Raw genomic sequence first — 15,437 nt, 5'->3', positions numbered from 1 at the left:
GTTTTATCCTAAAAGGTGGCCTGAGTCCTCTCTGGGAGGGTATAGTGTTATCTCTGGATCAGGCAAGCCCTTTCCATGCTTCCCAAGATCACACATATTCTTTGGCCAAGTCTTTGCTGGGAAATAGAAGCTTGGAAAATATCCACTAGATAAAGGTAAAGCTTTATCTAAATGGCAGTTACTGCTGCTGCCATTGTTACTCAGTAATCCTCTCCTAACACTGTGGGGAGTTTTTTGTCTGCTTCTCTATGGTTCTAGGTGAGAAACACCCCCTCCTTCAGAGGCAGGTGACATGACCCTGAAGCTAAATGGAGAACAGCCATTCACAGCTGCTACAGCCATAACATGAATTTGCCTTACAAGGTCTCCCTGCTCTCAACTGGAAAGTTCTAGTTTTGAAGGAGCCACCAGTTTCAGAGACAGCATCCATCAATAGTGTTGAGAAAGAAGACTTTGACCCTGCCTGACCAGGACATGTGATCCAGCACCCAGATGCACATGGTGCTCTCTCAAAAAGTCTACAACACGCTGTTGTAGGTGTTAGACTTAGGAAGTGCTGCTGGTCCTCGTTCTCCAACCCTAGGAGGGTAGCTTGACCTCCTGGAGTTCCCCAAAATAATTTGCTAGTTTCTTAGGTAGCCCACTTTTCCCTTTAGATAAAGCTATAACTTTTCTCTTCTGTTTCCCCATTTCTGCAGGCTCCCTGTGGAGGTATGTCCGAGCCAGTATGACTCTGTCTGGTTATATGCCCCCACTCTGTGACCCCAAAGATGGACATCTACTGATGGATGGTGGCTATATCAACAACCTCCCAGGTACAATTGTACTGATGTGCAAGGAGATAGCTCTTGAGCAGCACTGATTAATTGGAGGCAGTCACTCCTGTGATCCAGTGTACTTTGGGTCTAGAGGTTCATTTCCTCACTCACATAAAATTGGTTTCTTTGCCACCTGCTTCTAAAGAAAGGCTGGGGTGGTGGCACGTTTTCTTTAGAATGGGCCAAGAAAAAAACATTTTAAACTAATTTACTGGAATGAGTCCTCATGGAGCAAGCAAAGGCAACACAGACACTCATACACACCCGCAATACTGAACATATGGCTATGTTTTTATTAGCTTAGCTATCAGAACAGGGGCCAAGCATAGAAATAGGCCAATTTTAAGTGCTAAGGAGAGATTAACCCCTTTCTGTGCCAAGTCAGAGATGAAGGCCCTGCAGATACAGAAACGAACCCTATTTGAGGTAAGGCCTTTGAAGCAAAGTCCAAACAAAATCTTTAACTTTTTCAAGTCACCTTCAGAAGAGCATCCCAAATCAGCCCAACCTTTCCAAGGCTAAAGCAGGCCCACATGCTCAGAGACAACAACACAGAGATGGCTCTGAAATATCAGGGGACTTCCTGGCAAGGGACACTCAACAAGTCAAATGGTCTCATCAGGTCCTATAGAAAGTATTATAATAAATAGTACTGTGTTCCTTTGGGTCCTAGGGAAGAAAATGTCTCATAGGATTAATTGCCAGCCAATACTGTTGGTAGAGCTGATGCTCCTGAGAGTTTCCCCAATGTACTTGTTGAGGAGGCAGCATTATATAGTGGAAGGAGCCCTGGGCCAGGATATGGAAGGCCCAGCATTTCATTCTAGCTCTGCTAGTGATGAGTTACTTAACCTCACCACATTTCAGTTTGCCCATTTCATTATGGGGAAAAAAACATGGTACTTGAATCCATTGAAATCTGTGAACGAATAGTATGATACCCGTGTAAGGCACAGTACTAATGATTGAAAGGTGTTTGAGGTTTGTTGGCCAGCAAAGGCTCTGATGTCTTAGGGTACTACCCAAGAACAGATGTGCCTTTGTGAGATATCTATCTTCTCATCTCACACTCATATCTCAACCCCTTGTAATCTGACTTCTAACCTCATTGCTCCATTAAAACAATGTCTATTAATTGCCAAGGCCCATGACCTTTTTTTTTCAGTCCTTGCCCTTTTTGAACTTTCTGCAGCATTCAGCACAATTGATCACCTTCTATTTCTTGGATTTTCATGATCCTGGTTTTCTTTCTTCCTCTCTCTGGCTTCTCTTTTTCAGTATTTTTCGTAATATAATTATCCTTGTTCTGTGTCCTTTTTATGAGTGGATCCCAGAGCTCTATCCTGGGCTCTCCTCCCTTTCTGTCTTGGTAATCAGCAAATCTTTGGATTCTGTGCAGACAACTCCATATATGTATATCTAGACCAGTCTCTTTTCTGAGCTCTAGGACTGTCACCAACTCTGTATTGGACATCTTCAACTGCATGTCTGAGGAAATTTCAAACTCTGCATGTCCAAAACAGAATTCGTTATCTTTTGTTCCATATTCTCCCCTCTTCCTAACCTCTATTTCTGTTGAGGGCACTACCTTCTTCTGATCACCAAGGTTGGCAACTTTAATCTTTACTTTTCTTAACCCCTCACATCCAGTCAGTTGCCAAGGTTTGTCAGTTTTACCTACACAATATATCCCTTTCTTTCCACTCCCAGTCACTACCTTAGTTCAGATCAATTGGACTATTACTACACTCTCTCAGTTGGTCTCCCTGCCTTCAGACTCTCCCTTCTCCAGTCCACCCAGCTTCCACAGTCATATTTCTAAAGAGCAGTTCCAAGCATATAAGTCCCTTGCCCAAGCAGCGCCAGAGGCTCCTCTTACCTCTAGGACAAAATTAGGACTCTGGGTTTTAAAGTCCTTCCCAATCTGGCTTCAATTCCCCTTTCCAGGCCTCTTGTACATTACTCTTCCCTCATGTACTATGTATTCCAACCAAACTAGAGAGCTTGCTGTTCCTCATTCTGGTCATTCTATCTCTCACCTTAGTGCCTTTGCATAGGCATTCCCCCATGCCTTGAACATATTGCCTTTTTCCCTCTGCCGGCAGAGTCACTTGCTTCCTTCAAAGCTTAGCTTAAATGCCGACCTTTTACCAGAAGCCTTTCTTTATTTCCTCCTCCTACCTCCAGCTGAAAGTTATTATTGCCACACCTCGCCCCAGGGAAATCTTTTTGTATTTAAATTTTTGCATATATTTTATTTTCCCCAATAGAATGTAAGCTCTTTAAGGGAAGAGACTTTCAATTTTTCTTTGTGTCCCTGGCACCTGGCTTGGTCCATAGTAGGAGCTTAATAAATGTTTTTTGAATTGAATTAAATCCAATACCATGGGAATTACTGGGCCTTCTCCCCATCAGCTGATGTGGCCAAATCTATGGGTGCCAAGGTGGTGGTTGCCATTGACGTGGGCAGCAGGGACGAAACGGACCTCACCAACTACGGCGACTCACTGTCTGGCTGGTGGCTGCTGTGGAAACGTTGGAATCCCCTGGCTACAAAAGTGAAGGTTGCAGGGCCTGGGCCTCAAGGGAGGGAATCAGAAACACCATGCATGGGAGCATGGAGTGTTAGGGAGCAGCAGTGGCTAGGAATGAAAGGGAGGATAACATGTGTGCAGTACACTCAGAGTGGTTCTCCCTCCCCAGCTTCATGCCCAAGGGTTGCCAAATGGACTTTCCCCAGTCTCCCAGGACCTAAGTAAATGCTTTACCCTCCAGCTACAGCTGAAACCCCAGAACCCCCTACTGCTAACTACTCTAGGTCCCTAACACTTCACATCTATTTTTGTCTCCCAACCTAGGGCTTTTTTCACTATAGCATTGCTGCCCCTCCAAGGGGGAGATTTTTCTAGTTGCAGGACCCATTAGTATCATGGCCCTGGGAATAAGCCAAGGTGTTTAGTGGACTAGGACTAAAAGAACCAAATGATGACAAGTGGGGAGGTTTTGGTCTAGGGGAAGTCATAGGTCACACATAAAAGGGGAAATATAGAGCAGAACTTGTTGCAAGTACCCTTGTCCAATCCTTGGAATTCATCGCTTGCCTTGTCCCTTCCTGCCTTCTATAACCCTGTACATAGGTGCTGAATATGGCAGAGATCCAGTCACGCTTGGCCTATGTGAGCTGTGTCAGGCAGCTGGAGATGGTGATGAAGAGTGATTACTGTGAATATATCCGACCACCCATTGACAATTATGGTACCCTGGACTTTGGCAAATTTGATGAAATCTGTGTGAGTGTCAAACTGACTTGGGGGGGGATGTTGGGAAACATTAGAAATGGAGGTAATAATACATAAAGAATGCTGAGATTAGATTGTCTCCTTACTTCTTAGATCCCCAGTTCTGGAAGAAGGACCCTAGCCTTATTCCTTCTTATCAGAGGTATCCCAAGGGGAGCTTTGTGTTTGCCTTTCTATTCAGCAATGAGAAAAATGGAAGCCCCCCCCCCTCATCTCTAAGATGGAAAGCAGCTGTTTTGCTAAAGATAGGCCCTGGTTAGATCCTGTTCCAAAAAAACTATGTAATTATTCCACTTTATAATGATTGTATTACCATCTTTCTACTTCTGGGGGCTCTCCCTATGGAACTTGAATTTATTCAGCCTTGATAGTCCTGACCAATTTTACATACTCAGGACTGGAGGCTGATATTCTTGAGATTGACTTTTAAGTAGAAAGGAGGACTGTGAGATTTGATATACCCCTGTGAGTGACTCCAGAGAGCAGAATATTAGGATTTATGGTTCCCTATGAATCAGAAGGTGGTATTATCAAGGTTGATATGTCTCTGTGAATGTCCTCTTGGGGAGAAGAGAGGGATTATAGGGGCTGCCTTCTAAACAAATTCCTTGCAGGGCATAATGTGAATATTAAGACTAATAAGACCCTGTAAATGATCCCTGGGGGCCAGAAGGGGATGATAGGACTGATTTGATTTCTGAGGTCAAGGACCATTGACCTGTGTATGCTTTGGTGAACACCACTTGCTTCCCATCAGGAGGTGGGTTACCAGTATGGACAGACTGTGTTTGACATCTGGGCCAACAATGGTGTGCTAGAGAAGATGATGAGTGATGTTCAGGAAATCCGCAAAATGAACACTGGAGAGGTGAGTCTCTCTGTGTCCTGACAAATACTTTCTTGCTTCCTTTGCAGCTTCCAACAAGGCTGTATCTGTTCACTCAGAAACTTATGACCTTTCTCATTTCTTCTTTTGTCTTACATACCCCTTTTATTAGAAAAAGATCCAGGCTAGACCCAGGGTCTCTGAATTTGAGCTGTTTTTTATTTTTTAATATTTTGATAACTGTATTTCAATATACTGTCATTGTTTTCCTTTATAATCCTAATGTTTTATGCATTTAAAAATATTCTGAGAAAGGGTTGGTAGGCTTCAACAGACTGCCAGAGTGAGTACATAATACAAAAAAAAACAAAACTTAAGACCTCTGGGCTAGAAAATCTCTAGGTTGTTTCCACTTAAACTTCCCTTCATGAGGGGAAGCACTGGCTCGCCTCTGCTAGCCAGCCCTCTTTCTAAGCATCAACTTTGACATGAAGGTCCCACTAGGGCTGTGGGATGTGCCAACACATCAGCCCCAGCAAGCCCTTTGCTAGTACATGTCCTGATAGTAACAGCAAGATCTCCTTTTCAGGTCCCTTTTCTAAGGGTTGTCCAATATTTATTCAGTGCCACATTATGCCAAGTGCTCTCCCTCCCTATCCCATTCATACTATAGAAAGAACATGAAACCAAGCACAAGACCTAGTTTCTAGTGTCAAGCATCACAGATTTAGAGCTGGAAGGTACATTAGCATCCAATTTTATAGGTGATGAAACCATCCCAGAGCAGTTCAGTGAATTGCTTAAGGGCACATAGGTAGTAAGTAGTAGATCTGGAATTCAGATCCATGCCCTATGACTCCATAGTGAGCATCCATTCCATGGCACTGCACTGCCTCTCAAGTTCTAACTTTGCCTTTAACTTGTTCGTGTCACTTTGGGATCACTTCATGATACCTCACATGTCAGAGCAGGGTCTTGGACTTGGTGATCCTCAAAGTGCCAGTAGGTCTGGTATTCTCTGGGTTCCCCTTACCACTCCTACATGTGGTCACTGTGCCTTTTGCATCCTCCTTGGACTGGAGAGACTGCGCCAAACCAGATTATAGAGGATGGAAGGGGAAGAAGAAAAAGGGAAAATATAAAATCATCATCATCTGAGTCCAGGACATCTCTGCTCCTAATGCAGACTTGCTTCAATGGCTAAGTTCCAAAATGGCTGCAGACAGCAGGAAGGGTGGTGACCTTGATCACATGTTAATATTAATTCATGTATTAATGGAATATAGGTGATTTCCTACTACCTTCACTCATTGTTTATAACTTTATGAAAGGGATTTATCAAAATGAGCTAGCTCCTTCAGTCGAGAAACTGGCCAAGGTGCTTCATAGCAGGGGATATGACTGATAGAAACAGGTGTTTCTCAATCATTGGCTGCTGGTTTCACCCGTTTCTAGCTCTGCCTTCTTGGGCTGAGATGCCCAAGCATCATCTCCTAAACAGTCAGAAAGAGGACCCAGAGCTCCCAGGAGCGACCACCAGTGACTCAGAGGCAGATGATCAGAGAAGACAAGGGAGGGTACATAGTAGAGATTAGTGCACAGCAGCAAGTCATGTTGGGAACAATGCAGTTTGCTACCTCCAAAGCAAGAGCCTGAGTTCAGGCCTTAAATCCTCTAGTGCCTAGTTTTTTACACTTTAAAATAGAATTTAACACAAGTTGTCAAGAATGTATGAAGAGGTAAATTTAACCAAGTTTGGATAATGAAGCATTCTGCTTTATTCTGGCCAAAGAAACAGACTTTTGCACCTCAAATGTTGACCTTATCTGTTCTTGTACAGCCAGGATGGTTTCACTCAGCACTGTTCAGCTGATGTACTCTCTCTTTATCCAGGTATTCACCTACTCCAATGCCTCCTTCACTGACCTGGCAGAGATTGTGTCCCGTATTGAACCAAGCAGATCCTTAATGACGAATGATGGTGAGTTGGTCTAAAGGAAAAACTAGCTTGTTTTCTAGAGAGAACCATAGCCAAGACTCAAGGTCAGGGTTACAAGGAATGTGTGTCTGAATCCTCCCCTCTCCTCTTTTCTACCTTCTACACCCATAGCCTGTGTACTTCTGTCTGTGAAAGGTAATCGGCTTGAGTTGGATTACAAGGATGATATAGTCTGTGCTTTGACACTGATGGTCTCTAGAACATGATGGTGAACCTTTTAGAGACCAAGTACCCAAACTGCAACCCTCATGCCACATGTGAACCCTGCCCACTCTTACCCCAGGGGAGGGAGGAAGCACTCCCATTGGGCTGTAGGGCAGAGGGGTGGGTGATATGACAAATGTCCTCAGGCCTGGTGGAAAGGGAGAGGGGAGCAACCTTCCTCTGGCAAACATGCCACAGGTTTGCCAACACAGGTCTAGAACCTCCTTGAAAGGTTTCAGTCCAGCCACATAGATTTTTATATGTGGAACATAGCCTTGGCCAATCTCTCACTTCTCCATGCTTCCACAGGCATTTCCCTCTTGTCTGTTTTTCTTCTCTTCTTGTCCTAAACCTCCTCCTTCTCCAGCTACATAGCTCAGTGGATGGGAAGCTGGATCTGGAGTCAGGAAGACCCAAATTCAAATCCAGCCTTGGATACTTCCTATTTTTGTGACCCCTAATCTCTGTGTGCCTTAGTTTCCTTAACTTTGAAATGGAGATAATAACAGCCCCCACATTCCAGGATTCTTGTAAGGATCAGACATTTGTGAAGCATTTAACAGTGTCTCCCACAGAGTAGGTACTATATAAATGTATTAATCATTCTTATCATCTTCCTATTTTCACTTTCTGATCATTTCAGTGGCTTATTCTTGTGCCTAAACCAGGCAATCTTTCTTTCACTCCTTTGGGTACTCTCCCTATCTGTCTGCCTCATTCCCTCATTTTCTTTCTCTTTCTCTTCCTCCTTTTCTCCTTCCCTAGTTTTTTTTTTTAAATTAAGGAAAGGGGGCTGTTTCTGTTGCTGAACAGAGTCCACATGACTTTCTGGGGAGAAACTCCCAGGAATCCTGATATATAGGTTGCCGTCAGTGGAAAACCCCAACTCATATTAGTTTGTTTTTTTTTTTTCTTTTAACCCTTGTACTTCGGTGTATTGTCTCATAGGTGGAAGAGTGGTAAGGGTGGGCAATGGGGGTCAAGTGACTTGCCCAGGGTCACACAGCTGGGAAGTGGCTGAGGCTGGGTTTGAACCTAGGACCTCCTGTCTCTAGGCCTGACTCTCACGCCACTGAGCTACCCAGCTGCCCCCCTCATACTAGTTTTTTGAAGAAGACCAATGATCTCATGGCCAAATAGTTTCCATTCTTCTGAATGTTTGCTTAATAGATATTTATTGAATGATTGAATTAATTAATTTAGCTATTCCCTGCCACATGTAGTACAAGACCAGTTACACAGAAGAGGGGAAGGGGAGCTCACTGTTGACTTGTTGATTGCCAAATACTATTTTATATTTTTATAATATTTTACAGTTTGCAAAGCACTTTTAGATATGTTATCTCATTTGTTCTAATCAATAGCCTCATACCATTGGCATGGTAGGGATTCTGTGCATAATTAAAGGAAAGAATGTAGTCCTCTTCACTAGAAATGGTGATAGAAAAAAAAGGAATGCTTCTTCATAGTGTTGTTCAGACTCCTATAGGGAAGCATCCTGGCTTTGCCATATTGAGGCCAGCCCTTTGCTGAGGCAGTGGCTAAAGCTATTGCTTTCTTAAATAACAGGCCTTACTCTTCTTTTCTGCTTAAGAGCTTAGTGGGACTTGCTTCCAAGCAATGAACAAATTAATAAAATGACATTATGACAACTGTCTCAGCGTGAATGGCAAAAATGATACATCCCGCCCACAGATCCACTTTTATTCTCATTAAATCCTCATCAATTGCATTTGTCTTTTTCTGGATGGACCCAGCATCTGACACAGAGTAAAGGAGAAATTTCTATCCTAGGGTGAAGGATAGATCAGGGCTTTAGCTTACAGGAACATGTGTGTCCCTGGAATTGTAAAAGCCAACTCTGAGGTTTTAAGCCAGGACTTAGAGAATATGATTGGATTCTCTTCCTAGGTAAATCACCAGAAAAATGTATGTTGGGTGGGGAGGAGAAGAGGACATATTTTTGTTCCTCTCATTGACCTCCAGGGAGAGTATCAAATGTCTGACATAGGAGGGTGCCTTATTTTCTGCAGGAATATCTGACCCATAGGCTTGCAGTGAAAAAGAACACTGATTCTAAACAAATTCTTTCTTTGGACTAACCATGTACCCCGCAATACACCTTTGCACCCTTACTGCTAGGAAGCCCCTTAAGAGTGCAATAAATTAGTATTTATTGAGGGTTCACATAAGTACTTAGCTATTCACTGAAAAGGAAAAGGATTTGGGGTTTTAAAGACTCTGGATCAAGACTTGCTGATTCTCCTAAACCCTTCTTTCTTCTTCTTTTTTTTTTTTTAAACCCCTGCACTGCGGTGCATTGTCTCATAGGTGAAAGATTGGTAAGGGTGGGCAATGGGGGTCAAGTGACTTGCCCAGGGTCACACAGCTGGGAAGTGGCTGAGGCCGGGTTTGAACCTAGGACCTCCTGTCTCTAGGCCTGACTCTCACTCCACTGAGCTACCCAGCTGCCCCAACCCTTCTTTCTTCTACTTTTCTCCCACAGTCATGACTCTAAGGGGTTCTGGTGGGCTGGAAGCTAAATGTGAGTCACCTGGGACAAAGTGAACTAAAGAGTGACTCCAGGAGACATCATTTTCCATATCTGGAGCGATGCATTCATTCTGGGCATCACACTTGAGAAAAGATCCAGGGGAGGGAAACTGAATTGGTGAGGTGAAGAAATCATGCCAGCTGAAAAACAATCAAAGTAGCTAAGGATGTTTAGCCTGGAAAAGAGATTTAAGAGACAAAACAAAGGAATGGAAGGGCTGGAATATTAAAGAGGGATTAAATTCCTAACATGTAGAGCTGTCCAAAGGTGACATAGGCATCTTGAGAGATTGTTCCTTTGAAGGGATAGCTGGACCAATAATTCCTTGTCTGACATGTTGTAGGAAGGAACCTTTTTCTTACAAAAATTGGGCTCAGTGAGCTCTAAAAGCCTTTCTACCTCTGAGGTTCAGTGACCCAACAAGCCCAATCAGTTGCCCTATAAACCTGTATCTGCTGCTCCTGTTGATCTCTTGCTGACCCCTCCCTGGGCATTGGACACAACAGGGCATTTCCATTTATCTGCTAGATGAATCTGACCATGATGATGCTGACCGTGATGATGAATATGAAGAGGCAAGCTTAGACTTCCCTAAGGATGAACAAGAACAAGAAGATACAGGAGCTTTTGAAGATCCCTTCTCAGTAAGACTGATTCTCTGCTTACCTCTCTGGTCCCTCAAGATATAGATAAGTAATTCTTGGACATTTTCTGGCAGATGAGGCAGAAGCCCCATGGGGGATTACAACTCTCTCTTCCAGGGTCATGGTACTATCTCCATCTGCATCCTGAATACACAGATAATCACAGAAGGCCATTTGTTTCCTTTCTGCCCTAGGGAAGGGTTACTTAGAATCTAGATCTTCCTAGTCCCCAACCCTGGCTTACCCAGGATAAGGATAAGTCTTAGTGGACATGGAGGAAACCACCTTTGTCCCTTTGATGTATGTTCCTTACAAACAATAGGCCTTACCAGGGATATGACAATGAAAAGCTCCCATGTACTCCTGACCCAACTATTTCCTGGGCTATGCTAAAGTGAGGCTTCCAGCTCAGTAGATGCCCCCATGTTGCTCCAAAAGGAGCAAGATTCAGAGGACTTAAAGACTTCCCAAATTTCCTAGATCTCCTCTGGGAAGAAAATACAATATAACAATGTATGTGTTTCTATCAAAACTCCAAGCTAGACTGTAAGACCTAGGGATGTGGTAGTGGTAGACCCGGGGCCAGAGTGGAGAAGACTGAGTGCTCTTTAGTATTTTTTTTTTTTTTGCTCCTTAGCATTAATAAGTCCGGATCATATTGTTTTTATTTAGGAAGAAGAAATCAAAAAAGAAAAAAAACACTCTTCCATGATTAGCTCCCTTTCAGAAGCGGAAGGGCTCAAAAGAGAGAAAAAACACTCTTCCATACTCAGCTCTCAAACTGCCGGTTCAGAAATGACAAAACAGCCTTCGGTGATCAGCTCCCATTCTGCCCTTTCAGAAGCATCAAAACAGCCTTCCGTGACCAGCTCCCCATCTGTCCATTCAGAAGCATCAAAACAGTCTTCTGTGACCAGCTCCCCATCTGCCCATTCAGAAGCGGATTCCTAAAAGCCCTATTTCTCTACAAGGGGCCATGAGGCTTCTCTAATGGAGGCTGAGACCTTGATATTTGGTGCTGCTGGAATGAAGCCTTTCACTTCTCCTGAAGCCATCTTGGGTATCTGTGGGAGGGATGGATACATTTGCCTTCTTCCTTTCTACCACCCAGTCAAATCACTGACCAGCCATGTGATTCTATCTCCCAGAGTTGGGGATGGGGTGGGGAATGGGGGGAGTGTGAGGAAGGGTATTTACTGTGGTTTGAGAGTAAGAGGGAAGCTGAAAAGAGGAGATCCATGAGTTACTGTGGTTTTGTACAGTTCAGACTGCCCTTGAAGTGCTTCATTGATCCTATTAAAGAAGCTACCTGTGCACATTGGCCCTGAGGAGAAACCTTTGGAAATCTTGGAGTCTAGGAGTAGGCTGGATTTTAAGCAATTCCCTGGCTTTAGTATTCAGGCCACTTGGGCAGAAAAGTCCCTGGTGAAAGAGTAGAGGAGATTCTTGGGCATGTTGATAACTTCCATCAAAGGTTTTCCTCTAGGAGAGCCTTTAGGTGGAATGACTGCCCTCAAGTGCCTGTTCTGGTTTGGGTCACCCACCCAGTGCCATACTCTTCCTTAGCTAAGCCAGGATGAGGCTCAGGCCCCTTGTGAGAGAGAGCTGAGCCATTTGAAACTTATTCTATCCTCCCATCCTGATCCTTTCCTCCTGGGGTCAGAATAAGGTATATGTACTGTGACCAAGCCAAATTCCCCTCTTCTCCCTTCTAGAATTTAGCACCCAAGCTATGTATTTTGTTTTCATGTCCTTGGCTAACCACGAAAGAACAGCCCAAAAGAGTGAGACAAAGGACCAGGGCTGGGCCCTGAAAATCAGCCTTTCATTCAAGAAGCAGCTGAGACTACCCCCAATCCTAAGGCCCAGGACAGGCCTTTGAGAAACATAGGAAGTTGGAAGATGCTGCCAGAATGAGGAATTCTACTTCATGCTCACTTCGCAAGATCCTAGCTCCCAACCCTCCAACCTGTGGCCTCTGAAGTTTCTGGGAAAGAGATTCCTTCTGTCTTGGCTCAATATGAGAAGCAACTGCTTTCCTTTCATGGATAGACAAGTTGAGGTTGGAGATAGGGAAATGTAGAAAACTGAAAAGGCAACATACAATTTAGTTTATTAATAAATATATATACATACATATGTATAGATACACAAACATATTCACTGGTGGTTCTTTCCTTCATTGGACACACCATGGTACAAGTCTGGGATGAATGGATTGTTCCTTTTCCCCTAGTTCATCCAGGGGTAGAACCTCTCCCCAAGTGCCCAGAGAATTCCAAGAATAGAGATGCTTCTGACCCACTGTCCCCAGGAGGGTGCCTGGGCCCAAATCCATCCCTAATGATTGTTGCTATTAACATATGATGACCTGAATGTGATCTTCACTCCCCCACCTTTTATTTTAGGGATGGGGGGATGAGGGCATAGAAAATAACTATAGCCAAGGAGCAGAGGCTGCTTGTCATTTTCTCAGCCCGTGCATACTATAGCTGCAGCCAACTTGGGGCACAGAGAAGCAGTCGCAAAAGGCCTTGGGGGAGGGGAGAGAGGAAGAGAATGACTCCCTGGACCTCCCACAAAACCAAAAACTAGGTTTGATTCCTGTTCAAACAGGCTTACTTCCTTTACCACCAATTCTTGTCCCCAATTCTGTGATCTAAAGCTGCTGGAGTGGGAGAGGCAAGGAGTAATATATAACTAGTCATGGATTCCCATTTCTACACACACACACAGGTACATGTACACACGTTATGATGCCCTGAGACAAGAGTGTTTATACTCCTTCCCCCAGGCTTCTAGTCTTTGTTCTGAGTTCCTTTCTCTCTATACTTTCCCCCTTTCCCAAAGGGCAGAAGCTGCCAATTGTACTAAATTATATGCACAGTGAGGCATTCTGAAATTGGCTCATCTTCCACTCAACACACCCCAGAACCAGACCAGTGCAATCCTTCAACACTCCTTTTCCTCAGCTCAATACAGGTATATCTTGGCTTCCCACAATTCAAAGATCCCCTTAAGAGACGTCAAACACAAGGTCCCCTTACCCCCAATGTAGGCCAAATCAGATTAAACTATAATTGGGAAATATTTGACAAAGAAAAAAAAGCATAGATAATATTACATTCATCTTTAAGTCAAAATGTGGTCCACAGGGATCCTTGTATGTGGATTAGAGGCTAGAGGCCCCATTTCTATTTGAGTTTGACACCATCGATTTAGCTTTTTTTTTTTTTTTTTTTTTTTTTTTTTTTTTTTTTTACATTTTTAAACCCTTCTGTGTATTGGCTCCTAGGTGGAAGAGTGGTAAGGGTAGGCAATGGGGGTCAAGTGAGGACACCATCGATTTAGAACAGTGATTCCCAAAGTGGGCGCTACCGGCTCCTGGTGCTGCAGCGATCCAGGGAGGTGGTGATGGCCAGAGGTGCATTTATCTTTCTTATTCATTGCTATTAAAAATTTTTTTAATTTAATTTCCAGGGGGCTAAGTAATATTTTTTCTGGAAAGGGGGCGGTAGGCCAAAAAAGTTTGGGAGCCACTAATTTAGAGAGTATCATTCATTATTATAAATTCCTGCTTTTAATGAGTAGTGAACTCTGTAATGAACCATTCTGTAAAGAGAAGCATCTTTTTGTAAAAAAGGATATCACTCCATAATCTTTGACATAAAAATCACAAATGCATGCCATAAGAGACTCAAAATCCAATTCAACACAAATTAAGTGTCTTCTGTGTGCAAATGCTGGGACATCAAAAATGAAAAGGCAGCTACCTTCAAAGAGATTATACTCTACAGGATGAAAGAAACAGCATCTCAGTGAAATTGCTGGGGCCTAGCTAACAATGTGTGACCTTAAGCAAATCATTACCCCACTCCATGGCTCAGGTCTTTTCCAATAAAGTAAGGAAGTAGAACTAAATGATTTCTAGTTTTCTTCCATGCCTGAAGACTAGGACTTTCTGACCTGACTTCTCTCCTTTCCTTCCTCTTCCCCGCACCCCCCCCCCAATTCCTTCCCTCCTCTCCTACTTTCTCTCTCCCCACCCTTCTCTTTTGTTACTCAGCAGCTTCTTTCCTCCCTTCCAAATTCCTATCTTACCAGCTTCAGTTTCCTCATGCCTCATTTCACCTCTATTTCCCTTGCTGCCCTGAGTTCACCAGACCTGTTTGTTTAACCAGATGATTTAGATCTGGGAGCTGGATTATTTTAGGAATAATCTAGTTGAACCTCTCCATTTTACAGATGTAGACACTGAGGCCTAGAGAAGTGACTGACCCAAGGTCACAGGGAGAGCACTGGAATTTGAAGCAAGGTTTCTGAACTCCTTGTCCAGTCCCACCTCCATCACTTCCCTGCAACTTCGGTTCCCTATCGCCATCTCTGTGCCCTCCGCTTGTCCCCATTTTTTCCCTTCTCTCTCACCATTCCTTACCCCTCCCTTCAGTTGTGTCCCCCGCCCCCTGCCTCGTGCCTTCGTGACGTCGGACATAGGGGGCGGAGCTGTCCGGGCCCATATAGCAGGCGCCCGAGTTCCCACGCACTCCCCACCCGCTGCAGCAGCGGCTGAGGCGGGCGGGCGAGCCGGGCCGGGCACCACGCACGTCGGGCCCGGGCTTGCGGGGGCAGCTGCCTGCCGTGAGACCTAGGGGCAGTGAGGAAAGCCGGGGGCGGGGGAGCTGGCCCGGAATCATGCGGGGCCGCGATTGTGGCTGCCCGGGAGGGCTCGCGGATCGGTCGGAGGGCTGAGCCCAGGAAGCGGAGGCCCCTCGCCCCCAGCCCGGCTCCCGCGGCGCCCCAGACTGGGGGGATGCCGCACCCTCCCCATTGTTCCCGGCCTCGAATATGGGCGCAGCTGCCTCCAAAAGGAAGGCGCTGAGGAGCGAGGCCATGTCCTCGGTGGCGGCCAAAGTGCGGTGAGTGAGGGGCTGGGGCGGGGGAGAGGCGTACGCACACCGCAACCATCCATCTCGCAATCAGTCTGGTTGCCTTCGCCCGCAGTCCTGGGCATCCTTTGCAAAGCAGAGTTCAGGCTGCTGTCCTGCAGACCTGCCTAACGGCCAGGGAGCTGTCCAGTGCTAGAGGCGTCGGGG

The 15,437-nt window shown here is 44.8% G+C and overlaps 2 protein-coding genes across 2 annotated transcripts in view; both read left to right on the top strand.

Moving 5' to 3' along the window:
* The window catches only part of PNPLA7 (patatin like phospholipase domain containing 7), a 262,836-nt gene extending 249,273 nt beyond the window's left edge, over positions 1 to 13,563 (top strand). The window contains exons 32-38 of the mRNA XM_044659658.1: positions 699 to 815; positions 3,234 to 3,382; positions 3,956 to 4,108; positions 4,875 to 4,985; positions 6,837 to 6,924; positions 10,229 to 10,344; positions 11,017 to 13,563. Of these exons, the coding sequence (XP_044515593.1) occupies positions 699 to 815; positions 3,234 to 3,382; positions 3,956 to 4,108; positions 4,875 to 4,985; positions 6,837 to 6,924; positions 10,229 to 10,344; positions 11,017 to 11,295 (1,013 nt within the window). The 3' untranslated portion in view covers positions 11,296 to 13,563. The remainder of the gene's footprint in view (positions 1 to 698; positions 816 to 3,233; positions 3,383 to 3,955; positions 4,109 to 4,874; positions 4,986 to 6,836; positions 6,925 to 10,228; positions 10,345 to 11,016) is intronic.
* Positions 13,564 to 15,189: 1,626 nt separating this feature from the next.
* The window catches only part of NSMF (NMDA receptor synaptonuclear signaling and neuronal migration factor), a 33,535-nt gene continuing 33,287 nt past the window's right edge, over positions 15,190 to 15,437 (top strand). The window contains 1 exon segment of the mRNA XM_044661197.1: positions 15,190 to 15,328. Coding sequence (XP_044517132.1) covers positions 15,190 to 15,328 — 139 coding nt within the window.

The sequence above is a fragment of the Gracilinanus agilis genome, chromosome 2, assembly GCF_016433145.1.
Source record: "Gracilinanus agilis isolate LMUSP501 chromosome 2, AgileGrace, whole genome shotgun sequence".
In the NCBI taxonomy this organism is placed as follows: domain Eukaryota; kingdom Metazoa; phylum Chordata; class Mammalia; order Didelphimorphia; family Didelphidae; genus Gracilinanus; species Gracilinanus agilis.
This window is presented reverse-complemented; position numbering and strand designations above follow the sequence as displayed.